The sequence below is a fragment of the Moschus berezovskii genome, chromosome 7, assembly GCF_049115385.1.
Source record: "Moschus berezovskii isolate FMDL1 chromosome 7, NW_MosBer_1.0, whole genome shotgun sequence".
NCBI lineage: Eukaryota > Metazoa > Chordata > Mammalia > Artiodactyla > Moschidae > Moschus > Moschus berezovskii.
In genome coordinates this window covers 103,909,984-103,937,714 of record NC_142466.1, presented here as the reverse complement: position 1 = coordinate 103,937,714, position 27,731 = coordinate 103,909,984, and the positions used below count along the sequence as shown (strand labels likewise).

Below are 27,731 nucleotides of genomic sequence, written 5' to 3'. Positions count from 1 at the left end.
TTTTGAGAGTCTTCAGTGGAAACTGAAAATGAATCAGCTGAGCTACTTCCTCAAAGTCAGTCCTCTAATTCAGCACAAAGTTGTGGCCTGGGAGCCCGGGTCTGCTGACCTTTGCCTGCAAGCACCCTCCTCCTATAAAGAACTCTCCAGTCACAACCAATCTGCGAGCCGTGCACTTCTCAGCCTTTTATTCCTAATAGTTCAAAATCGCAAAAGCTCTCAGTGTCTAAGGCAACCATTTTCATCTGAATTTCTTTCAAGTATCTCCTGGATTTCATCAAAGGTCATTTCCCTGATGACTTATTCTGAAAGGTAAGAGCTCCTCATTTCCAAACTAAGACATTAACTATGATAACTCCCAAGTCTCTTTGTTATATGGGTTATGGGTGTTAATTTTAGAAAACAGTTACCTTTTCTCCACTCCCCTTTCTACAAACATGGCTAACAGGACCAAGATAAAAAAACAAGACAGACTCTGAAAGGCGGGCAAAGGACCGACAGCATTTTCTGAATGAGGTGATTCATGGTGGAGGCCAGTGAAGGACATGAGCTGGGAGACTGGACTGTTTCCAGGTAGCGCCTGAGTCCTGTCTTGGCTACGGAAGCTCAGCCACTTGGGGCTTTTCCTACAGGGGGCAGCGACAACTGTGGCTCTTTTCTTGACTTCACACCTCTCAAAATTACCTTGGGTAAGAAATCAAGGCCTGAATCACACTCACTGTGATTCACAGGCTGCAAAAATATTATGACTTCACCAGTTTTGACTACAAGATAGATCGTGTCTCTCATCTGAAGTGAAGTCGCTCAGTCGTGTCCGACTCTCTGCGACCCCGTGGACTGTAGCCAACCAGGTTCTTCCGTCCATGGGATTTTCCAGGCAAGAATACTGGAGTGGGTGCCATCAGAGACTCATACTTAAAAAGATGCTGAGTGCTGCAGGTGGACACAAAACTCCAGAGGCTCCAGCCTGGAGCAGCGCCACACTTAAAGCACATGGGTACCAAGGTTCATCAAGAGCCCAGAAGTATGTGCCAGGTGGGAAAATAATCTGTAAAATCACCACTACTAAGGGGGCTTCGCAGAGAAGGCAATGGCACCCCACTCCAGGACTCTTGCCTGGAAAATCCTGTGGGCGGAGGAGCCTGGTAGGCTGCATTCCATGGGGTCGCGAAGAGTCAGACACAACTGAGCGACTTCACCTTCACTTTTCACTTTCATGCATTGGAGAAGGAAATGGCAACCCACTCCAGTGTTCTTGCTTGGAGAATCCCAGGGATGGGGGAGCCTGGTGGGCTGCCGTCTATGGGGTTACAGAGTTGGACACGACTGAAGTGAGTTAGCAAGGGGGGTTCGGGGAGAGAGGGGGTCACTTCTACTCAAAACAGTGAAAAAAACCCATATCACCAGGGAGCCCAGAATAACCAAGTAACAATTTTTCCTGAAAGGCAGCCCACAACACACGTGGGTTTCCTCCCCACAATGTGCCAGGCCGGAGGTAGAAGGCTGAGGGGTGGGTGGGGTGGGTGGGGACTTGGAAGTCACTCATTCCAACCAACTCTGAATGCAGATCGCCATGGTAGAGGGCCGAGACCCCCGCGGAGCCAAACCAAAGATCTACTCTAACTCACAACCAGTGAGAAACGCTGAGGACCAGAAAGCCACCATCCCCAAATACAACCATAAACAGACACATGTAAACATAAGCACAACAGTTCGTAAAAAGTTAAGTTTTGACATTAGACAAGCTACCCTCCTCAAGCCAGACCAGAGCTGGGAAATGTACCTTTAACAGGAAGAAGTATGTGATGGGGATGAAGGGAACATGTAATTTCACTGAGTAAGATGAAAGACTGTCAATCTCACTGTAGTATTTTTTTTTTCTCAAGAAAAAATGATACCGATCAGATAAATTAGGGGAGATTAGTTTTGTTCCAAAAACATACCCACCTGCAGGGTTCAGTTATATTTAGCATTTATGTATGTATTGAGGTTACAGGCTGAGAAACAGAAACTTAAAAGTTTATAAGCCAACTGGAGACCAATCTTAGTGATTACACAACTCTGTAATTATAAATATTTGATGAAACTGTTTCATGCCTATAATTCAATTTTTGCCCAATTTCTCAGGTTTGCTATAGGTATATAAGGGACATCCAGGCCAAGCAACGCATGAGGCATTCATTGTGCTCCCAATGGTTCTAAGAACTGTACTCGAGGAGAAATGTACTCTGGCTTCCCTGGTGGCTCAGACAGTAAAGAATCTAACTACAATGCAGGAAACCTGGGTTCGATCCCTGGGTCAGGAAGATCTCCTAGAGAAGGAAATGGCAACCCACTCTAGTATTCTTGCCTGGAGAATCCCATGGACAGAGGAATCTGGTGGGCTACAGTCCAGGGGGTTGCAGAGTTGAACACGACTGAGCAACCAGAAACATTCACGTACTCTGAAACTATTTCTTCCCTTGTTCACTGTCTCTCTTCCTACTAAAGTTCAAGTTCCTTCAGTGCTCAAACCTTGCCTGACTCTTCCTGGCAATATCCCTAGAGCTTAAGGCAATGCTAGCATGTGGTGGGAGTTCAATAAACATTTGTAACATGAATGAAACCCATCCAACATCACACCACTTTCTCCCTGAACCAGAAGTCTCAGGGCTTAGTCCCATCATGATGAACCTCATCAAATGTTGATCTGACTTAAGTTCACCGTTCCTCAAAGAGACGGGTCTATGATTCTTGGCTTTAGTCTCTGTTAAATTAGAATTCACAGGTATCTCATCAGTACCCCAGCTTCCCATCTGTCTACAGAGTAGCATTCTACCCCTGTGCTGGGATCCAAGCCCTTTTTCATTTGGCCGGAATATACCTTTCTGGCCTTGCTTCCTAGTACCTTCTAATTTCACTCTGTAAACACATCTTCCCTCTACTCACCTGGGTGGTTTGTTAAAATTTTCCTCGCACTCTGTAATGAGTCAAATGGAGTCCCCAGAAATTTATGTCCACCTGGCCCCTCAGAATGTGACCTTATTGAGACCTGAGGTCTTCGCATGTTAGTGAAGATAAGATCGTATGGGGTTGGGGTGCGTCCTAAAGTCAGGGTAAGAAGAGGAGAGGACACACACACACACAGAGAGAGAGAGAGAGAGAGAGAGAGAAGAAGGCCATGTGCAGAGGGAGGGGGAGACTGGAGTGATATGGCTACAAGGCAAGGGATGCCAAGCAAAGTCAGGAGCCAGGAGAAGCTGGTAAGAATCTAGGAAGGATTCTCCCCTAGAGTCTTCAGGGGAACACAGCCCTACGAACAACTGCATTTCAGACTTCTAGGCTCCAAAACGGAAAAAGAATCCATTTTTGTTAAGTCCCCTACATAATGAATACACCCAGCTCAAGTCTTCTCTGACTGCTGAAATGTTATCATGGATCAGTTTGAAAACCACCCTCCCCCCGACCTTTCTCTACTCCAAACAGAAACACATCTGCCACTGTCAATCTCCTTGATACTTATCACTCACTATCTTAAACACACTTATGCACACACTTCATCTTCTTGAGGAGGGCAGACTGGCTCTCAGGTACCCCATCTTAACCCAAAGAACCCAGCACAGTACAGCAAGGAACAAGCAAACAATACATGTCTACCGAATGCATGGACCAACAGAACACTCTCTTTTGTAGCAGCCAATGTGATTCCACGGATATTTCTCATTCAGATCACCCAGGAGTGGAATGAATTCCTTTTTCCTTCCTTCCTATTTAAATACAGCAATTTGTCTAGACAAAAAGCTAAGGAGGCTCTCTTCCAGTAAACAGCAGCTTATTCTCAGGGCCAGTTCAGAAGCTGTTTTTCTCTTGCCATTCATTCCAAGTATTTTAATTAACCAAAGTCTCAGAAAGATCTCTTACTGCAGGCCCCAGAGACCAAAGATGTTTATTCATCCACAGAGTAAGGAGAGCACAGGTGCAGAAAGAGCCATGTCTTGTTACTCTGAGATCAGCCCCAACTCAAAACTGCCAGGCAGACACCCACCCAACCTGTCTTCTTTGTCAAGACGAGTTCCCACTGAGCCGCCATCTTGACTGAGATGGACCCCAAAGCCAGGCCAGGACGCAGATGGCAGACATGCTCTCCCAAAGTGCCCTGCTTCCCTGTGGCTCCGCGGTCCCCGTCTCTGATCCGCAACCTTCAGATGACTCTGTCCCCAGACCCAGATACCTCAGCCACCGGAATGCTCAATGGAGTGACACTAACCACCTTCCCAAGGGTGGGTAAAGGCGTGGACTGGGGCTGAGGCAGGCCTGGGATCAGATCCCTGCTGGGTCGCTTATTAGTCATTTGACCTTGGGTAAAATGCTCAATCTTTCTGAACCTGTTTTCTCCCTTGTTATCGGGGATAACAGTTAACACCCATCATTTAGGGTTTTGTGAAAATTCCATGAAATGACTCACTGGAAAGCACTCAGCACAGCACCTGCTGCCTAAAAAGTCCTCAGTAACAGTAACCGCTGCTGTTGCTGTGGCTGTTGTCACCATTACAGCAATCCTCAAATACTCTTGTTCATTCCAGATTGCGCACTTTCTGGCCCCAATGAGGACAAACTCTACATATGCTGATGCTTCTTCTAATATAAATTATCTCCATAAACAAACAGAAAAGACTGTAAATAACCAGTGACAGGTGATACTATGGATAGCTCATGGGATCAGAAACCTGGGGGTGACACACAGCTTCCCTGCTCACTGGTTGGGTGACTCTGGCTGAACTACTTCTACCCTCACGGGTCCAGCGATGGGGCTGGCGGGGAGTTCACCACTGTTTTCAGGCTGGGGACAGCATGCACTATTTCATACACAGCGGTCCCCCTGCCTGCCCCAGGAGAATCCCCTGGAGAAACTCCTTTCAGGTTCCAGCACCTCAGATTCTTGAACATTCAAAAGTCTAATGAACACGCAAAATCCAATTGATTCTGTTGTTGCCTCCCCCACTGCGGGTTGGAGTCCCAGCACTGAGTAGTAGCCCGCTGCTAACAAGCGCACAGTATCTTGCGGCAGACACCAAAACTCTAGGTAAGTATTCTTATACTTTCACATGAACTTTCAAAACTTTTTCCTATTCTGGATTTGCCCCAATCTCCTCTCTTGTTTTTAATCCTACAGTTCTGTACAACTATCTTTAAAATATCTTCAATTCTTTGTGAAATGACCCTAAAACACTTCACTAAAAAAAAGAAAAAATAGTTTTTTCCATCTTCAAGCTTCACATACATAAAACAGGACTACAGGTCAAAGCATCGTCCCTCCCAGGGTGGCTGGATGATGAAGTGACCATATGTGAGAAGCACTGGGTCTGGTATGGTGGGCTCTAGGCATTAAATGTTTCTCTTTGCCTTCTCGTTTCCTGGACTCACAGCTGAGGGAAGGAAAGTCAGCGAGCTTGCATTAGCCATCAAGACCCTGATCCCAGCAGATATGTGTGCGTGTTAAGTCTCTGCAGTCACGTCCAATTCTTTGTGACCCCACAGACTGTAGCCCACCAGGCTTCTCGTCCATGGGATTCTCTAGGCAAGAATACTGAAGTGGGTTTCCATGCCCTCCTCCAGGGGATCTTTCTGACTCAGGAATCAAACTTGAGTCTCCTCCATCTCCTGCACTGGCTGACGAGTTCTTTACCACTAGCGCCACCTGGGCAGCTTGATCCCAGCAGGCAGCAAATGGAAACGAGGCTCCACCACTGAGGTGGGGTCTTATCGCTCCTGTCTGCTCCACAGCAGCATGACTCATGGCCTCGCTCCAAGCAGTGGAGGACATGGAGCCATTGACAGATACATGGGCCCAGGGGCCAGAAGCCAGGTGACAGAGGCAGCGCACCACAAGGGATCCCAGGAGTTCCTGCCTAAACGTTCCTGCACGGCTTGCAAGCGGACGTCCTCGCCAGCAGGCATCTCACGTCTCGAGTCTGCCTGGGGAGAAGGGAGACCTAAAGGTGCTGAAGGTTGATCTTCCATGGGGTCTGCAGCAGACGTGGGTGCCATGTCACAAAATGCACCGGCCAAAGGCAGTGGCTCTGGGGAAATGCTGGAAACACTGGAAATGCCCCCTGAATACCCAGCATTTCAGAGGAACATCTCCGCAGGGCAGCAGAAGACACAATGCATTTGAGTCGCAGGTGGCAAATACTGAAAAGCATTCCCAGGTTAGAGGCAAAGGAAGGAAGATAGGCAGGAAGAGGAAGAAAAGGAGGGAGGGAGGGAGGAAGGAGAGACAGAAAGGTCAGTAGGTGGAAATAGTAACGGCTACTCTAGTCATCTTTTCCATCCACCTCTGGCTGGACTCTCTTCTGGACAAAGTATAGTTGTTACACACTTTTCCTTCCAATGCAGAGGGCACATGTTGTTTAATGGTATTTTAATTGGCCAGCAGTAAACTCAGTTCAAAGAAAAAACCTAAAAGAAGTATCCCAATATATCAAAGGAACCAGCGTTTACAAACACCCAAGATGCATCCACATGGAACACACTAGAACACACTCAAAATGCTACCTCAGAGGCATAACCATCATCTCTTTATGGAGAAGAGGTAAAACACAAGAGGCTTTAAAGCCAGAATTTAAACCCACAGTCTATGGCATTTAATATGCATCAGGCTGGGATTTCCTGGCAGTCCAATGGTTAAGACTCTGCCCTTCCAATGCAGGGGATGGGGGTTTAGCCCCTGGCTGGGAAACTAAGATGCCACATGCTGTGTGGCACAAAATATATAAAAAAATAAAAATTAATATATATCAGGCTACTTTTAGTTTTAAGAATTTTCTGCATCCACTTCAAGGGAAATCCCACACTCTGCTTTGGAGATCATCATTTTGGTCTTCCTTCAAAGAACTGCTTGGAGAAGGCAATGGCAACCTACTCCAGTACTCTTGCCTGGAAAATCCCATGGACGGAGGAGCCTGGTAGGCTGCACTCCATGGGGTCGCAGAGTCGGACACGACTGAGCGACTTCACTTTCACCTTCAAAGAACTGCTTACAACCACAGGGTTCTTCACCTTTTACCATGAGTTCACCTACCCACTCTGCTTCTTATTCACTCCCTCCTTAGCAAGGTCATGAGAGAAGACTCGGGATGTAAAATCTCTCTCTCACGGGGAAGCCCCGCAGAAGTGTTCACTGTGGACCCATCACCTTTGCCTTCCTCCAGGTGGAGGAAATCCTCCCAGCAGGAAGATGCTTTTACCCTGCTGGCTGTCACTGGGGTGACCGCTGTGATTTCTTTGGGGGAGGTAAGGGGAGGAACAAGGGACCGGGGCAAAGGTGTTGCTGCCACCTTGAGACAGCTTCCCTCCAATGCCACCCGAGCCACCCTCCCCCCACCCCCCGCACCCCAAGAAAACCAAGCTCAGGAGGTTACCTCGGTGCAGCACAATGTGGTCAATCATGTTGCGTTTATATTTGGTGTGATAGAGGCAGAGAGGACAGCGGAGATCTTTGGGGCCCTCCTCGGGGACCGCCGAATGCCCGGCTTCCACGTGCATAGTAAAAGCAGATCTGGGAGGGAGCAGGGAGAGAGGCGATGAGTGGGACCCAGAAGTATCACACTCACAGCCCTTGCCGGCAGTCCTGTAGAGACACCCTGCTGCAGGGGTGGGTTACCCAAAACTATAGTGGTTCATCGTGCTTGCTGAGCACAAGTTCCTGTTATTCGGGCAATGACTGAGCATTCTTTTGCAGTGGTAACTTCTTTGGGGGATATTTTGCTACATGGTTGGGCGCAGGGCAAGTTTGGAAAAAAAAAAGAAACAGACTCCCCATTTTATTTTTGAAAATGAGCAGTTGCCTGTTAAAAATATAAAACAAAATCCCTACAAGAATGGATTTTTCATCATGCTCGGAAGGAGAAGCTGGGATGATTCATCAGCTGCCTCGCTGACTCTTCCCAGGGAAAGAGGGAGGGTGGGTTGGGTGGGAAAGCAGGATGGTTGATGACCACGTAAAGATGCTCAGAACTGTTGTACCAGCTCGAACGTGAAGGGTGCCACTGCCTTCCTCGCTCCATCCTTTTCAAAACTTCAAATTTTACAAAGCTTTAAATGTCTCATAAAAATGGATGAAACCCAAAGTTTAATGGGCAAGGTCCTCTTCTCATTAACCCGAGTGCCTCTCTCTGGGGAAACATGTACACCTGTCGATGGGCCCTTGTTATCTGAGTCCTTCTCGACTTCTCTCAGTTCTAAGGTCACATACATATTTATCTATAAAACAACTGAACCACATTAACAGTCAGAGATGTTACACATTTTCCATCAAATCCCAGTGACTAAGATGTTGCTGGAAAAGAGACTTGTTTTTCTATCAATTCAAGTTTGGAGGGGTTATGAAGCCTGTCCTTGCCAGCCTCTCTATGTGGAGTATGTATTGAAACATTGGAGTAACCTAAAGCTCAGGCCCTGACTGCAACAGGAGCAGATAATAATAGCTTCATATCTGTACTATAGCATCTAATCTCATTATAATAACTTTCTACAATACAGTAACATTTTGCATTTCCTTTGTGCTTCCTTTGTGCCAAGCACTATGTTAAGCACTTTATGGCTTAACTGATTATTTTCTTACTCCTCACAACAGCCCTATGAGGTAGGTACTATTATTATCTTTATTTTACAGATATGGATCCAGAGACACAGACAGGTTTAGTAACTTGTCCAAAGTCACACCCAGTAAGTGGGGGTTCAAACCCAGGCAGTCAGGCTCCATATTCTACACTCGTAACTATGACCCTAAGTGGAATCTCCCAGGATGAGATGAAATCATAGGAGCTTAGATTAAATGAGAGGAAGCACTCCAATCTTTGTCATACTCAGGAGCAAAAATGACTGTGGATTATCTTTTTCTATGTGGGAACAATCTTTCTGTGATTGTTCAAGTTGAGTGTTCCCAGTGTGAAGTCTTGCTTCTCTTTCAATAATATGATCTTAAGAATTAAGAATTCTTTACAAGGGTAGCAGAGTGTCACTACTGCTGGACGGTCTCCCTTGACTTTGACTTTGCTTCTGAGAAGACTGTTTTTTCCCAGAGACAAAACAAAAGGTGGGGAGGTGGAGGGCATAGTTTTCCAAAAGGGAAAACACTCACTGCTTCATGCACTGGGTCATGGAAATCCTTTACACTCATTGGGCACCCATTTGCTCTGATTTTTAAACTCATTTGTTCTCATATAGCTCTTCACCCCTTCCCCAAACCCAAAAGCAGTCTCTGGAACTAGCCTCTTTTTGTGAAGACTGGACCCCACCTGTTCATCATCCCTTGAGCAGGGCCTCCCTTGAGCTCCAGATAGAGGAGTGTATGGGAAGAGTGTAGTGAGGGGCGGAGCAGGCGCAGCCACCTTGTTTCTCAAGGCTGTTCTTTACATCACTTACTTAAAGCCTGTGTAAAAGGAGCAGTCTTTGCACTTGAAGAGCTTCTTCCCGCCGTGCTTGTCCCTGTAATGGCGCCTGATGCTCTGGATATAGCCAGAGGAGAATTCACAGAATTCGCAGTGAAGAATGGCTTCCGTTTTCTGCTCAGCGCCCCCCGCGGCCCCAGAAAGAGGCACGGGGCTCACACGGCTGTTGTTTCTCGCCAGAGCAGCGGACTGATAGTGGTTCAACTGCTGCTGAACATCTGGAGGCTCAGAGTAGGATGAGTCTGTGGACAGACAGGGGAAAATGACACCAGACACAGAGAACACAGTGGAGGTTTGACACTTGAAAACCCCTGAAAGAAGTTTTGAGTACTTTTTTTTTTTTAAGAGGGTTGACTGTGATCCCAGCTTTCATCTTCATTTACATTCTACAACGCGTCTCTGGGGAAAGGCAGGAAGGGAGGAAGCGTCACTTCTTTTAATCTGACTTTGAGGGTTCATGGCATTTAAAAATAAAATTCTGAGGTTAAAGGTTTCAAAGTGAAGGAAGAAAGTAAACTGTTTTTTAAAGGAAACTGCAGTGTGGCAACAGGCTGCCACAGAATACCCGTCCCTGTAGGTGAGATAAATGAACCCGCATAATGCACACAGGCATCCACATGAGAAAGGAAAGGAGAAGATGCAGTATCTCCAACTTTGCAGAACAGAATTATTCAAGCCAACCGGAAAAAAAGAAAAAAAAAGGGTCTTCAACAGAAATGCTCAAGCACATGGCACTCACAAATATAAAAATGTTTTATGCCTTCACTGTCAAGTGATTTAAATTTTAAAATATAAAAATCCAATAGTGTTCTCCAGGAATGGATGTTTAAAGCTTAGTCAGCATTAAGATGGAGATTTATTCATAAATCCCATTAAAATGAAATTCCAAACAAGTCTCCCTGAAAGGTATTTGAAAGTTTTGCAATTCGGAGGAAAATGTCGGAAGTGACAGGCACAAATCTTAAGCCTGTGAAGCTCTACTGGCATGCGGTGGGGAAATCTGATGTAAAATCTCAGTTTCCTCTTTAAATAATTTTTTTTCTTTTAAGTTTTAAAAAGAGAAAGTGTGAAAAATAAAAGGTCTTCAACCTTTTCCCAACACACCGATCTGAATGTCGAGGTCAGGAATTCACCAGCACTGTCATCAACACTGTCCTGTATAACCCATGGCTACCCAGGAAGGACACAAATGGGCTCTGTGAATCCCATACAGATGAATTTCAGTGTAACTTTCCTTGAAAAGAAAACAAAGGGCTCTTTTCTTACGCTTTTCAAAAAAGCAGGGGTGAAATGGGACAGAAACTGTACCAGCCTCCTCCTGATTTGATGGACATTTAATTTTCCAAAGTGTGACTCCCCCAGGTGGGACACGTGGGGGCTCTGTAAAAACCCACATTTGATGAAACTGGTACCACCCGTCCCGTCGGCCTCTTTGAAAAGAAAAACAAAAACAGCAGCTTCCTGCATTGTGGGGCCACCTCCTGTCTTCAAAATACTAAAACACCTCCCCTGTTTTCTCCTCCCCCTCCTCAATTTGTATTCCTCAGGATTCAGGAAAAAAAAAACAACCCTTTGGAAATTGTAAACAAACCTGCCATACACACACACACACATAAAACAAAAGGAAACTTGAACAATATCTCCGAGCCTCCATGGGTTCATTACCAGGTGTAAACCAAAGACAAAGGAAGAAAGAAATGACACAACTGAATTCATTTCACCCGATTCTTTTTATCTCCTTTTTCTTTATTCCTCGACCCTAGCTGATGAACCCACTCAGGATCAGAATAATGCAATTGCCAACTTCTCTTTCTTTCCCTCAACAGCAGGTTTGTTTACCATTTCATGGATTGTTTGAGATGTTTTCTATTTAAGCTCTCAACACTAGTTTCTGTTTAAGACACACGCACAATGAGGCAGAAGGCACTCTCTGCCCGCCTCTCTTGATAACAGGAAAGTGAGCTCCTGGGTAAGTACCACCACGCCAGGACCCTGGTCAGCTCTAACCTCTGGGCAGCACTGGTTCTGGCTAGCCCTCAGTTCTGTAGGAAAGAAATTCTGCAACTGACAAGGCCAAAGTCAGGTCCAACTGCCTCGAGTTGTCGACCATTCACAAGTCTACCTAGAGACCAAATCAAAGGAACAGTCCGTTTCTCAGTAAGCAGTCACCACTGCCTCCAAGGTGGGCTTCTCGGGTGGCTCAGCGGTAAAAATTCTGCCTACCAATGCAGGAGATGCAGGAGACTTGGGTTCTATCCCTGGGTGGGAAGGAAATGGCAACCCACTCCAGTATTCCTGGAGAATCCCATAGATGGAGGAGCCTGGTGAGTTCATGGGGTTGCAAAGAGTTGGATACGACTGAGCGCCTAAACAACAACTGCCTCCAAGACTCAGCACGCACCTCAGTGAGGCCCACAAGTTAGCATGGATGCTGGCATTTATCTCAGACACAAGACACTGGACAGCTTCAATCCCTTTATAACAAAATCACAAAGTGGCTCCTAATATGACGATAAACCAGGTCAATCTGTCTCCCTTACCTTCCACCACTCCTAGTCTAGCACATGAACAACTCTCTTGGGTAAACTTTCCCAAGGGGAAGGCACTTGACAATACATTTTTTCTCATTTCTAGGGTCTAAGGCACATTAACTACTCCATCGCAAAAAACCAAATTCTTCGATTTTCACACCAGTACTGCTGTGGTATGAAACTTGAAGAAATAAAAATGCAAGAAGTCGTGGAGAAAGCATCCCAAGAGAGGAAATTCATCACCTGTCTGAAATGGCAGTGTGAAAAGAACAACTCTACATACCTGTGTCATAAAATCCTTCTTTCCTGGTTAGAATCGGGTGGACAGGTTTACTTACAAAAATAAGCAGATCCCACCACTTGGGATGCATCTGAAAGAATGCCAAGGTGACAATTGTGGGGTCTCCTGAGAGTGTTATTGTCCTCTCTCGTGCCAAGACACACTCTTCGTCGGTCTCACTTGGAGTTTGTGATTAATACAAACTTTAACACTTCAGGCACGAAAGTGACAAAGACGTGAGTATATCTGATTTCACTTACCCCTAAAAGTCTACCTGCCGAGCTACATACAGACCCAGTTTGTTCGCAAGACCCGGCCAGAAGAGCAGAAGAGAGTGGTTTTGTGCCCAGTTAGAAAGACAAACAGATAGTTAGCAGTGAAGGGTATGTCACATAAGTTAAAAATCATCATTAAGACTATTTTCCTTCATTCCAAGCTTAAGAAAGGAAAGTTAAATAATAAACCCTGTGCTTGCTTGGAGGGCCCGATTTGTGGTCATGGGAACATATAGCAGGTGAAGCATAGGACAGTGACTCTAGAGAAAAGCCCTGTACCCAACTGCCAGCCACACAAGTTCCATCTTTACCCCTGGCATGGCCATATATATCTACAATGGAACCAACAGCCAAGAGGGTGTCAGTCCATCCATTCTTAATCCAACCCTGAGATGTGCAGTTCAGCAGAGAAATGTTGGTCTCTGACTTGTGACTATTTATACACAGACTCTGTAAGGCCTCTTCAGATGACCATTTTGCCTTTTTGAGGTCTTACAAAAAGCTGAGAAAAGAAAAGAAGCAAAAGGCAAAGGAAAAAAGAAAGATATATCCATCTGAATGCAGAGTTCCAAAGAATAGCAAGGAGAGATAAGAAAGCCTTCCTCAGTGATCAATGCAAAGAAATAGAGGAAAACAACAGAATGGGAAAGACTAGAGATCTCTTCAAGAAAATTAGAGATACCAAGGGAACAGTTGATGCAAAGATGGGCTCAATTAAGGACAGAAATGGTATGGACCTAACAGAAGCAGAAAATATTAAAAAGAGGTGGCAAGAATACACAGAAGAACTGTACAAAAAAGATCTTTACGACCAAGATAATCACGATGGTGTGATCACTCACCTAGAGCCAGACATCCTAGAATGCAAAGTCAAGTGGGTCTTAGGAAGCATCACTACGAACAAAGCCAGTGGAGGTGATGGAATTCCAGTTGAGCTATTTCAAATCCTAAAAGATGATGCTGTGAAAGTGCTACACTCAGTATGCCAGCAAATTTGGAAAACTCACCAGTGGCCACAGGACTGGAAAAGGTCAATTTTCATTCTAATTCCAAAGAAAGGCAATGACAAAGAATGTTCAAACTAACACACAATTGCACTAATTTCACAAGCCAGCGAAGTAATGCTCAAAATTCTCCAAGCCAGGCTTCATCAGTATGTGAACAGAGAATTTCCAGATATTCAAGCTGGACTTAGAAGAGGAACCAGAGATCAAGTTACCAACATCCATTGGATCACAGAAAAAGCAAGCGACTTCAAGAAAAACATCTACTTCTGCTTCATTGATTATCCCAAAGCCTTTGACTGTGTGGCTCACAACAAACTGTGGAAAATTCTTCAAGAGATGGGAATACCAGACCACTTTACCTGCCTCCTGAGAAATCTGTATGCAGGTCAGGAAGCAACAGTTCAAACTGGACATGGAACAACGGACTGGTTCCAAATTGGAAAAGGAGTACGTCAAGGCTGTATATTATTACCCTGCTTATTTAACTTATGCAGAGTACATCATGAGAAATGCCAGGCTGGATGAAGCACAAGCTGGAATCAAGACTGCCAGGAGAAATATCAATAACCTCAGATATGCAGATAACACAACCCTTATCTCAGAAAGAGAAGAGGAACTAAAGAGCCTCTTGATGAAAGTCAAAGAGAAGAGTGAAAAAGCTGACTTAAAACTCAACATTTAAAAAACTAAGATCATGGCATCCGGTCCCAACACTTCACGGCAAATAGATGGGGAAACAATGGATACAGTGAGACTTTATTTTTGGGGCTCCAAAATCACCGCAGATGGTGACTGCAGCCATGAAATTGAAAGACGCTTGCTCCTTAGAAGAAAAGCTATGACCAACCTAGAGAGCATGTTAAAAATCAGAGACATTACTTTGCCAACAAAGGTTCATCTAGTCAAAGCTATGGTTTTTTCCAGTAGTCATGTATGGATGTGACAACTGGACTATAAAGAAAGCTGAATGTCGAAGAATTGATGCTTTTGAACTGCAGTGTTGGAGAAGACTCTTGAAAGTCCCTTGGACTGCAAAGAGAACAAACCAGTGAATCCTAAAGGAAATCAGTCCTGAATATTCATTAGAAGGACTCATGCTGAAGCTGAAGCTCCAATACTCAGGGTCACCTGATGCAAAGAACTGACTCATTAGAAAAGACCATGGGAGAGGCTGAAGGCAGGAGGAGAAGGGAACAACAGAGGAGGAGATGGTTGGATGGCATCACTGACCTGATGGACATGAGTTTGAGCAAGTTCTGAGAATTGGTGATGGACAGAGAAGCTTGGTGTTCTGCAGCTCATGGGGTTGCAAAGAGTCGGACACAACTGAGTAACTGAATTGAACTGATACACAGAGTTTAAAAAATTAAATTATGATTTATAATTGTAGTTATAAAATAAATTTAACTAAGCTATACGGAGCTATTCATTTTGTAAACTGTCTATAATAGGAAAATGATTTTGTAAAAGCAGGCTCACACTAGAACTTTAGCATGGATAGCTATAGCGTTTCTAGGTGTGGGTTTGAAAGTTACCAAACAGCCAGTACTGGATTCCCACAATTACTGCATATGGCATAGTTTCTCATCCCAGTTTTACCGATGATGTTGCCGGGGCTGAGAATGGTTGGCTACACAGCTACCGAGAGGCACAGGTAGGATTTGAACAAAGATCTGTCTGACTTTAAAATGAGTCTTGTCTATCATGCATCAGTACTCAACAGGTTGACCTCTGGGGTCCCATGATGCAAGTCAGAAGAACACCGAAGAACACCTGAGTGTTCCATTAGCAACACACTCATAGCAGAGAGTAGAAAGAGAAGGTGGCAGAAAGACAGAAAGGAACATCCGAATGGATAGAAATTAGAGAGAAAATAACATTCAATTGAATATCAAGAAAACACTAAAATGAGCATTTCAGAGCACATGGGGAAGAAAAGAATCAACAAGGTAAGATTCCTGGGAAAGAAAAAGAATATCCAACATTTCAAAATGCTTGATAAAAACACACAAAAAGGGACCACCCAGCAGGCATTTGCATACACGTGCTGCACAGGTAAGCATGGCTGAGCACCTAGAACTGGAGATGTGCCGACCCACATGTCATGCTTCGATGAGATGCTGGATCAGTTCAGTTCAGTTCAGCCGCTCAGTCGTGTCTGACTCTTTGCAACCCCATGAATCACAGCACGCCAGGCCTCCCCTGTCCATCACCAACTCCCGGAGTTCACTCAAACTCATGTCCATCGAGTCGGTGATGGATAAACTGCACTCAAATACTGATGCTCTAACATGCCTTAGGGGGAACTTGGCTGGGAAAGAAAGGTATCCGAATACCAATGGGAGACAGGTGCTTTCTGTGGCTCTTGGACAGCTCAGGACTTCAAACCAGAGAAAAGAGCTGAGTTCCAGATGAGACCTCCTGCCCCTCTCATTCAGTCAGGTTTCTGAAGAAATGGGAAAGTTCTGACTCACATTCCAGCTCCCCAGAATTCTGGCCAAATCCATGTTAAGTATCCATTCAAAGAGTTTTTTTCTTTTTTCTCCAAAAACGCACCAGCACAGAAACAATCACTGGAAATCTATTGAACTCTGGAAGGACAATAAACCATGACAGAATGAAGCTTGCTTGAATATTCTGATTCTACACACACTTGGTGAACACCCTCTTCGTGCCAGGCCATGAGCAGGCTCTAGGACTCAAAGTCAAAGAAGGTGTGAGGTGGGACTTCCCTGGCAGTACAGTGGTTAAGAATCCATGCTTTTACTGCTGGAGTCCCGGGTTCAATCCCTGGTCAGGGGATCTCACAAACCACGTGGTCAAAAAAATCAAGGCACAGGGGGTGGGGGTTTGACCCCGGTCAGGGGATCCCACCAGTCATGCGGCACAGCCAAAAAGAAAAAAAAAAAGGCACTAGAGGTGCCTTCCACAAGCCCAGATCTAGAGACACAGTAGCTGGCTGTTATGAAAATACATGCCTGTGCCACATCTAACACACTTCCTCCACTGATTGAAGGAGTAAAAGAAGCAAAGAGAATAAATGATCAGTAACAAGGGAGTTTAACTATTGCAACATTAAGGAAGACACAGGGAAGAGTTAAGAGTCAATTGAGCAGTAAATTGTGGGAGCTGCAGAGGACAGCCCCCTAACGCGCTGAGTGACCTAAAAAGGAGGCTGTACAGGAGGATCAATTCTCAATTTTCTACAGCTCCGCAGAGAAGGTGTGAGTGAAGGTGAAAAAGTGGCAGAAGTACCTTGGTGCCAGCAACCACATTTTATTTGAGCTAGATTTCCATGCAGACTTAGAAGAGAGGCTTTTTCATCAGGGAGAAAGTACCAGGAGAAAATAAAAGACAAGAAGATTTCAGGCAAGCAAATGTGAGATGGGGTGTGGGGGGGAAGGTTAAATGACACCCATTCACTCAGTAAACAGTTACTGAGTATCTAAGTCCATGTGAGACCCTGTTCTGGAAGAGGTGGATGTGGTCCCCGCCCTCAAGCAACTCACCATCTCGGGCAGACGTGTAAATAATTGATGGTGACACCCTGCACCCCCAGAAAAGTCTCAAGGGAGCACCTATCTCCATGGTCCTAGTGGAGAAGACAATATCAGCCATACACGGTGACTGATGGGAGTGGAAGTAAGAGAGATGAAGGGGGGGTGCCAAGAAAACCTTGATTTCCACTAATGAATGGAATTAGTATCAACTAGTGCGTCAATTTGGAGAAGGCAATGGCAACCCACCCCAGTACTCTTGCCTGGAAAATCCCATGGACGGAGGAGCCTGGTAGGCTGCAGTCCGTGGGGTCGCTAAGGGTTGGACACGACTGAGCGACTTCACTTTCACTTTTCACTTTCACGCACTGGAGAAGGAAATGGCAACCCACTCCAGTGTTCTTGCCTGGAGAATCCCAGGGATGGGGGAGCCTGGTGGGCTGCCGTCTATGGGGTCGCACAGAGTCGGACATGACTGAAGCAACTTAGCAGCAGCAGCAGCAGTGTGTCAATTGGAGAAGGCAATGGCAACCCACTCCAGTGTTCTAACCCGGAGAATCCCAGGGACGGGGGAGTCTGGTAGGCTGCCATCTATGGGGTTGCACAGAGTTGGACACAACTGAAGTGACTTAGCAGCAGCAGCAGCAGCAGCAGTTTGTCAGTTAATGAAAGCAACACCAAACATGTAGCTACCTAAATGTTCAATTCACCACACCTTCATCTTGAGTCATAAATAGAAATTAAAACAACTACATTCTTATCACAACAGGGAAACTTATCACTACAGTTGGAAAAGAAATAAAGATCAGAGGATGAGTCTGAGTGGGAAACTATGTATCCTGGAGACTGAAAGAGATCGCTTAGGGGAAGATTAAAAATCTTCAGATCCTAAAATAGCATAGTGTTCAAAATGATGAACAGATTATGATTTTCTTCAGAAAAGCAGGTGATTTGGCAACTAAAGATTGGCAGTGTAAGAAAACAGAAACAGAATATTAACTTGTAGATAATTTAACAAGAAATTTTGTAAATGCCCAAAGTTAGGGGGTTGGAAAGTGTGCAAGTATTAGTTGCTCAGTCATGTCTGACTTTCTGTGATCCCATGGACTACAGTCCTCCAGGCTTCTCTATCCATGGAATTCTTTAGGCAAGAATACTGGAGTGAGTTACCATTTCCTTCTCCAGGGGATCTTTCCAACTTAGGGACTGAACTCAAGTCCCCTTCATTGCGGGCAGGTTCTTTACCATCTGAGATACTAGGGAAGCCCACGGGGGTGGGACCTACATGTGCTGGAAATACACCCTACTGTTTCTGGAAAACAGCTGACAAAGGCACACTAACAATGGCGAGAGAGCAGGCTAAAGACACACTTCGGTTAAGAGCCAGGAAGCTTCTGGAACAGCATCAGCTCCCATCTTACAACGGCTAAGAAACTCAGGCAAAGGACAAGAGTCGAAGTATTCCACAGACATGACAGCAACCCAGGTATCTGCTAGTAATGAGAGAAGAGAATCCTCCTACTTACTGGCGAACTAAGACATGACCTGAGTCTTCATCTAGAGCTGAAGGATGGTGTCTGGCAGACGCCTTAAACTCAGCATGCTGCACACAGCCACCATCTTTGCTCACACACCTCCTCTGGTGCTCTGAATGTGCGACAGTGACTCAACGCTTCATTCAAGCCCAGAGTGTGGGGCTCCTTCTTCCAAACGTCAGGCATTTCCTGTGGTAGCACACTTCCCAGATCACTTCTCACTTCCAGTCATCTTCCTCTCCAGGCCCCTGCCTTTCTTTCTCACTGTTCATTCAGGTCCACAGAACCCATATGGGCCTCTCTAACACCCTATGAGCTGGTCTTCTTTCCTTCTAGATCTATTCTACTTTGGCAAGCGAACATGTCACAGACATATAATGTGTATCACTTTTTACAGGAATATGATAATTATGCCCCAGGGCTCAAGGATAAAGTCTACTCCTTGGTACACATAGCTCGGTCGTCTGGTCTCACCCTGTGCCTCCAGCCTCACTTTTAGCTAATTTCCAGTTCCTTGCACTTTCTACATACATCATCACTGGGAATCCGTGGTCAAGGGCTATCTGAGGCTCTTTCTCTTCTTCATGCCAAGCAAACCCCTACCCATCCTTCTAATAAGCCCAGCCCAACGCCCTCCCTCCCAAACCCAGACAGAAACCCTCTCTCCTCTGTGCTTTGCCAACATACATTGTGATTCTCATTTGGATCTTATTAGACTTCAGCCTCCACCAACAAACTTGGGCATATCAGTGCCTTGACCTTAAAGCATCCGACTGCAATAGGAAACGGGCTGGTTGTTGGGACTTTCTCTAGCAGGCCTACCCATTTTTGCTTTCAGCAGTTGTGTTAATGCTAACAAAAACCAGTCTTATTTTCTCTTAAAATTTTTTGTACTTGTTATATTTATATATGTTACTGAGCTTATTCAATTTAATTAATATTACCAAAAAGGATGAAAGATGGGTATAAAAATTGCCATTTCTATGAAAGCTGTGTTATTAAATGCTTTGAAAAGATTTGAGAAAGTTGCTAAAAAAATTATTGTCAAATTACATTTTGGCAAGATAAAAGATTAAAGAGAACATAAAAATCTAGAAGGACTCTGCTCTAAGACTGTTCCATGCCGCTGCTGCTGCTGCTGCTAAGTCACTTCAGTCGTGTCCGACTCTGTGTGACTCCATAGACGGAAGTCCACCAGGCTCCCCCGTCCCTGGGATTCTCCAGGCAAGAACACTGGAGTGGGTTGCCATTTCCTTCTCCAATGTGTGAAAGTGAAAAGTGAAAGTGAAGTCGCTCAGTCGTGTCCGACCCTTAGCGACCCCATGGACTGCAGCCTACCAGGCTCCTCCATCCATGGGATTTTCTAGGCAAGAGTACTGGAGTGGCTTGCCATTGCCTTCTCCGAGACTGTTCCATAAATGTCTAAATTATCATTCCACTTGAAAGAAACCTGAAACCAGAACTAGTATAGGTGATTGTGGTTTATGCAAGAGAGAAAAATGGGGAATTCAACCAAAAGACCCAGACATAAGTTTGATCCTACAACACAATCCTGATGAATGAATTTTTTAATTTTTTCGCTGAGCCACATGTGGGATCTTAGTTCCCGACCAGAGATTGAACCCATGCCCCCTGCAGTGGAAGTGTGGAGTCTTAACCACTGGACTGCCAAGGAAGTCCCTAAATGAATGCACTTTTAAATGAAAATAAAATATGTAAGGCATTTTCAAAGATTCCCTGCATTAAGAAATTTTCAAATATTACTGGGAAACAAGATCTGATTATATCAAATAAGTTTCAACTGTATCTGTCCATATGTTTGACCCTATGCTTAGTTGCTCAGTAGTATCCAACTCTTTGCGACCCCATGGACTGTAGCCCACCAGGCTCCTCGGTCCCTGGGATTTTTCAGGCAAATAAACTGGAGTGGGTTGCTGTTTCCTTCTCCAATGTTTGACTCTATTTTATATTAATTCAGGAAATACTTATTGAGAGGCTTTTATTTCTAAGGCACTTAGGCACCTTTCAGTGAAAAAAAACAGCAAGGATCCTTGCCCTTGTGGGACTTACATTTTAGATGGACAGGGATAGTACCTTGAGTGCTTTTATAGCCAGAGACTGATAGTCCTTTCATAAAAAAAGGTACTTAAGAAAATGTTTGTTGGACTTGTGAACAATTTTCTTAAATCCTACCCTATACCTCTATCTGAGTTACAAAAAACTGTATATCGCATAGAGCTGTCAAGATGATTCACAGATTCAAAAGATTTATTTAAGATTTCTCAGGTTCTATCTGAATTCGTTTGAAACTCAGTTTCTTTCTCAAGATACCTGCTGTTCACTTCATGTTAACAGGGAGCAGAATGTGGTACCCACAACACGACCAACTACCAATCACCAATGCAACTTACCCAGTGTTTCCTTGGAAGATTCTCAAAAAGGCTCTCTAGATAGAAGACTGGGCCATTCTGAAGGAAAACTATTAAGAAACTAAGCTTTGGAACACAAGCCATTTCAGCTCCTCCTGGATAGTGTCTAAGGGGGAACATAAATCTCTAGAGGCAGCCATGTGACTTTATTTCCTTCTTTTGATTATGCCTTGAAAATCTCCAGGCCAAGGACTCCGGCACCTCCTTGTCTTCTGTCATCAGGAGAGTTCTCTGGCCTGGGTGCACAAGATTATGATACAATGGCCAGGAGGACAATGGACGCTGGATGACTATATATAGGAATTCTGGGCTTGGTTGTCATGGAGGCAAACGGAAAAACAAAATGCCTAATCCTGAAAATAAGGCTGAGGCCGAACTTGAAGGAAACACACACTGAAAACTTCCTGTCATTCTGATGAGTAAAAACAAAACCTTGAAATATGATCAGGGAAAACAAAACAAAAAGTTAAGTATTCAAAATGACAAAAACAGCATTAAAAAAAAAAGAGCCACTGTCCCTTTTTGAGATTTAGTATCTCATAATCTGTAAGGTCTCTGAAAGGGTCTCTCAAAGGCCTTATTGGCAAGAAGCTTCATGTTCTCATTTTCTCTATATTTTGGCAGGGAATTCAGGCAAGTCTGATCTAAAACAGAAGATTCCTGGACTTGCAAGTCACTAGATCCTATCGTGGGGGACAAGACCATCTGTCTCTGTATCATTTTTCCCCAGTGGCAACACCATCCACACAGTCAATCAAATCAAAATGAGTCTTTGATTCATTTCTCCTCCATTGAAGGAGGGAGCAAGCCCTATTGGTTCAACCTCCTATAAAGCCCGTATCTGTGACCCACTCACGGTTGCACAGCTCCTGCTTCTGGTTCAGGTCCCTGTGGTTGCTTGTGTAAACTTGCATTGCAGGATGTTCCGAATTGGCTTTCTATCTTCAAGCGTCTTCTCCCCCTAAGATCCCTTCGTTTTCTAAAAGTAAGTATGATCAAGGTATTCATGCCTTCTTACAAGGGAAACATCCAACCTCTGAACATCGGAGTCCCAGCCTGCCTTCATCTTCCCAGACCTACCTCAGTCCACACCTACCCTGCTCCCACTCAGCGCTGCTGTCAGCCACGTGGAAGGCTGATAACATTCACTCTGTGTGCTCTTTTTCACGGTTTCCTTGAATATCCCTGCAATATCCTTCTTCCACTTCTCAGCCTGGCAAATTCAGCTTTCAAGACTGAATTTAGTTCAAATTTACCCATCACTATGAAGATCTTCCTTGATCGTTCTAGATACACTTACGCAGTTCTCCTTTCACGCTCTCCTGCTAATATTCATGCTGCATGCAGGTTAATTTATTTTTGCCTCCAGCAGACTATGATCTCTTTGCAAGTAGGATATCTGTGCATGCACACATCCATCCATCCATCCATCACATTTTTTTAAAGCTCATTATCTCCCAGAACTTAGTTCAGGGCCTGAGCCAAAAGAGGTGCTCAATAAACATGGTATAAAGATCCAAAAGAGTTCAAACTGGGAAAACTGCTCTGGAAAACCAAGATTTAACAGGAAAATCCAATTAACCAAATGTCACTCTCTCTTTGAACACTGAAGTTAATAGAGCCGGCCCACTGAAACAGTGATCCACTTTTATTGAAATAAGTCTGGGTCTTTTTTTTTTTTTTTTTAGTTACCTGAAGAATGACTTCCGGAACATTTGAAAATTTGAATGGCAGGAAATTCATGATCCATGGCCATCCCAAGAAGTCACAGGCATAATTTCGGGTTTTCACCCTAAACCAGTAAGTCTAAACTCTGAAATAGATGGTATCAGGACATGTGCGAGCCGCTTCAGATGAATCAGTATGCAATTCTCTCCTTTTTTGTACCCACTGGCAGGCACAGATCTGTGGTAGGTACAGATGTTCGTGAAATGTGCAGGTGTAAGAGGGATCATGCATTTAAATGCACCGTGACTTTGCTACCACCGTCAGTTCCTAAGGCCATGAGAACAGACGCCTCTACAAGCCAGGATGTGTTCATGGATGACATTCAGCAATGCATCCTCATTGCATCAAATATTTTACCAATTCTCCTCCACCATGGATGCACTCTCCTTCCAGATACATAGGGTAAGGTTATTCATTTTGCGGAAGGACTTCTGGTAGCTCAGAAAAGCAGAGATGGTTTCATGTCACCCAGCCAGTAAACAGAGAGACAGGAACATAACCCGGGGCTCCTGCATGCCCCAGTTTCGAAAACATGTTCTTTTTCTGCCACATCCATTAGCAAACATTGCAGGTATTCCTTCTGTACTAAATGATATTTGTAAGTCAAAGTGCGTGTTCTTGAGAAACCCACCTTGAAACCGGCTGGAAATCTGTCAGGAAGCAAATGAACGTGTGGTGAAGGAGCCTCTTTCTCCTATTTTTTCGGGAGGAAGCTCTGGGTGGCATCTGCCATTGTTCACTGAGATGCTCTCACAATATCGAATGCATAATTCACCTGTGACTCTTTGGAATTGTGTGATGAGGAAGTAATGCTTCCTGCTGTTCGTTTAGATCATATAGATGTCTTTACCACACAGAAAATCCAATGAACAACGTGGAGGACAAAAGCTTCTTTGTATCAGTGACTTGGCCGCCACCGTCCAGAGCTTGCTAGCAACTTCAGATGGTATTTAGAGCTCACAGGCCGTGGGCAAGGCCACCGTGCTTCCTCCTCAAGGTTCAACTGGAGGGAAGATACCCACTGACTTCAAGGAGGCGGTCACAGCATACGGCTTGTGACGATCAGGCCAGGGAGAGCCCGCCCAGGGAACAAGGCAGAGAGTTCTCAAAAGCTCAGCGAAATCAAGAGGAAAGAACACATCTGAGGAGAAGCGTATATATTTAGATACGTGTCGAGTTCTAAGCGATGGTATGGAAATCGGGTGAGAACAACCACAGTGGATCAAGAACAAGGGGAAGCAGCCACACTTTAAAGCGCACAGTTCTTCTAAAATTGTCTCCCAGCAGCGGGCATCTCTGAACCAACACACCCAGTGGGTTTCTTACCCTTTTCTTCTTTTCTTTTCACTTATTCCCATGCAGGGGAAGAAAATCCTGGCTCTAGATAAAGTTATATATTTTAATCATCATTAAAGGAGTTAGTTCCTCTATTAGGACACACACTTCTCCACTCACTCCAAACTCCCCCTCAGGACAAGTGCTAGTGATGCTGGGCTCAAGTGGAGGGCATGGGCCTCCCAGAAGCAGAGGGACCAGGCTGTGAGATCCAGGCTCATCTTTTACTGGCCTAGCGGCTCTCGGTCAGCAATTCTGTCAGACGCTTCTTCACAGAGTCTCTCCTTAATCTTCACCATGACCTTGGAACATAAGCCATGTTGTTCCTTCCCACTTTACAGATGGGAAAGCCAAGGGAGCACCTGGGAAACAGGCCACTTCTCAGCTCCCGGGGGTATGCACGCACGCCTCTTCGTAACCCTGGGGACTCTCCATTAAGCAGACTTCTGGTTCCTCCTTTGTAAAATGGAGCTGGTGACACCGACAGCTGCCCAGGGTGCCGTGGACAGAGGGCAGCAGTGTGTGAAGTATAAGGCCTGCCATGGGTGAAGTGGGGGTTCTTTAAGGGCCTCAGTCCCACAGCAGTTAAAGTTGACGTGGTATATTTTGCACTAAATGATTAATTGCCTCTTGGTGTTTATGGAGAGCTTTCTGTAGACAAAAGAATTTGATCTCCTTATCTGGACTGCGGGATGGAGTGGAACAGGCATCTCTTACACCGCTCTACACAGATGTAACTGACATTCATCCCAGCTCTGGGCACATGGCAGGTGTTCAGCTGCTAGTTTCTGACTGACTGATTCTGGGCAAAGCCAACTGCACTGCCCCTCCTGCACTAAGAGCTTTATTCTGTAGGTGAGGATGGCTGCCACGGGGAGGGGACTGATCAAGGAGCTTGGATCCAGCCCAGAAGCAGGACTCAACCCAAATAACACACCAAGTCACCCCCATTTTGTTAAACAGCTCGGCACACAGGATGGTCACAATTGCTATGAAGAGGCACATTGCACATCAGAGTAAATTTAATTCCCAAACTTGAGAGGCTTTCCTGGCAACCATTCTGGGATCTATTTCATCCTAACATCACTTCCAGCTTTCTTTTTTTAAAAATATTTATTATTTATTTATTTATTTGATTGCACCAGGTATTAGCTGCAGCATGCGGGATCTAGTTCCCTGGTCAGGGACTGAACCCAGGTCCCCTGCATTGGGAGTGTGGAGCCTAGCCACTGGACCACCGGGAAAGTCGCTCACCTCCAGCTCTGAGCAAGGTCTTTGGGAATCCGGTAGGTGTTCTCATGAACATCTCTCCCTGACACTGCTGCTCCTGTCCTTTTCTGCCTGTTAGGGTGTTTTCTTTCTCTTGATTGCACTTTTCCCCATCTGATCAACAGTACGTATGTATTGGTCAATTGGTTGGCTTACCCCACTATCGCTTGAGGGGTTTTGTCTCAAACTTCTTAACCTGCAGAGACTTTTGGATTTTATTTCATTACCCATGCCCTCTGATTTTTCTTGGGAACTGCTGGCTTAGCTGGGCACAGAGTATCTGCCCCAGACCCAATCTGAGAAACGCAAGGGTCTGTACCAAGAGGCAACACTACCGACGCACCATCACGTGCCTCAGCCTCCAGAGGGTCGTGGCCAGCGTGCGGCACGATGAACATCAGTGCTCGAGACTAGAGTCACTCACTTAAACGGCTCATTTCCTTCCCTGCCTACGTGTGCAAGGCAATCTGCCACCCTCTGGGAACTCAAAACAAAATGACAGCCTCTGCCTTCAAGAAGCAGGTAGCCCATATATGTGGAAGCTAAAATACGATACAAATGAACTTTTCTATGACGCAGAGAATAGACTTGTGGTTGCCAAGGACACAGGGAGAGGGACAGAGTGGGACTGTGGGATTGGCAAATGCAAACTGTTACATATAGGATGGGGAAACAACAAGGTCCTACTGTATGGCACAGGGGATTATACTTATGTTGTGATAAACTATAATGGGAAAAATATGAAAAAGAATATATATATACATATAACTGGATCACTTTACTGTACAGAAGAAATTAATACAACATTGTAAATCAACTAGGCTTCAATAAAAATAAACTGAGGAAAACATGTGGATGGTCTAAGGCGGTGGAAAGTCAGACATTTATTAATACAACAAGAGTACGATCGGCTTTGACACTAAAGAGCGCTCAAAGACGTGAACAGTGAAGAGGCCCTCAGACATATAGGAAGCGTTAGGAAGGCTTCTGGAGAAGACAAGATTCAAGTTTTCAAGGCTGAGTGGGAATGAGCCAAGTGAATGAAATAAAGAGGAGGTCAGGAGAAAGTGGAGAAGGACACTCTAGGAAGGGCTAGCAGGGCCTGGAGGGTGAGAGCAGAACCTCATGCAGACACGGCATTCAGAAGGGCTGCAGCGAGGAACACAGCAGAGGCAAGGGATGAGCGTGACTCTGAGAGAAACGGGGTCCAAATACTGGCTTTCCATGCTGAGCCCGGAGTCTGTTCTGAAGGCAGAGCAGCCAGCCACTGGAGGGTGTGAAGCAGGAACCAGGTGAGATAAAGGCTTCGCTTTTTTTTCACCTTTTCTGTGTCTGCAAATTGCACCCAGAGTTCTGCTCCATCTCTCAGATGGGGAAAGCAGCTAGGCATAAATGCATGCCCACTGGGAGGGAAAACCAACAAGCAGCATGCTCCTTATTGATGAAGCTGCCTATAACTCCATACTTGGTCTTTTCAAGTAGAAAACACCAGCGTGCTAACTTTTCCCCTCTGGATTTCACTAGCAGCTTGGAATTGTTCATTTGAAATTCAGTTCCTACTGTTTCTACTGAACACATTACATTTACATCTGGAATAGATTATGGCCCTACCTATGGGAGGGAAAACTGGAAACTGAGTAGGCTACCTTTTCTGCTCCCTAACAACGCTTCACCTGTAAGAAAATAATAATAAGGAAGCACAGGAAACCAAGTGGTGTGTCCACATGTTGGCAAACATCAAAAATGTGTAAGCATCAGCCAAGATCTTGTGGTCTGTTTTTCAAATACAGTGACTCAGGAACATCCGAAATGTTTCTATATCTGTATTTTGCTCATTAACTTTAGCACCCAGGTGTCAACCCAAGAACTCATTTAGACTCAACTCAATAGACAAAATATTATTTTGTAAAGTGTTTCAATGGGTTTCCCAGGTGCTAGTGGTAAAGAGCGGGCCTGCCAATGCAAGAGATGTAAGAGACTCAGGTTCAATCCCTGGGTTGGGAAGATCCCCTGGAGAAGGTCATGGCAACCCACTCTAGTATTCTTGCCTGGAGAATCCCATGGACAGAGGAGCCTGGTGGGCTAGCGTCCATACAGTTGCAAAGAGTCAGACATGACTGATCGACTTAGCACACAGTACACAAAGTGATTTAATATTCCTCTGGGTTCATTAGCTTTTTATAAATGGTTTGTTTCATCATAACAAATATTGTATCTACTATATGTTAGGCATTTGACAGATACCAAGACCATGATGAGAGCTCACATTTCAAGAGCTCTCCAGTTGTCAGGGAAGATGACTGAAACATGTGAAAATGAGTGCGTACTCAAAGAACAGGGCCAACAGCCATGGGCATTGCTATCTATTGTGAGCAGAGAGGCCAGAAGACGGTGTTTCTCTGGCATCAGAAAAA

At 45.0% G+C, this 27,731-nt stretch overlaps 1 protein-coding gene across 8 annotated transcripts in view; it reads right to left on the bottom strand.

Moving 5' to 3' along the window:
- The window catches only part of ZNF462 (zinc finger protein 462), a 159,480-nt gene that overhangs the window by 34,484 nt on the left and 97,265 nt on the right, over positions 1 to 27,731 (bottom strand). For all 8 annotated transcript variants that reach the window (XM_088838242.1, XM_088838243.1, XM_088838240.1 and 5 more), the window contains 2 exons: positions 9,406 to 9,673; positions 7,401 to 7,537 (listed from right to left, as the gene is read on the bottom strand). In XM_088838242.1, coding sequence (XP_088694368.1) covers positions 7,401 to 7,537; positions 9,406 to 9,673 — 405 coding nt within the window. The remainder of the gene's footprint in view (positions 1 to 7,400; positions 7,538 to 9,405; positions 9,674 to 27,731) is intronic.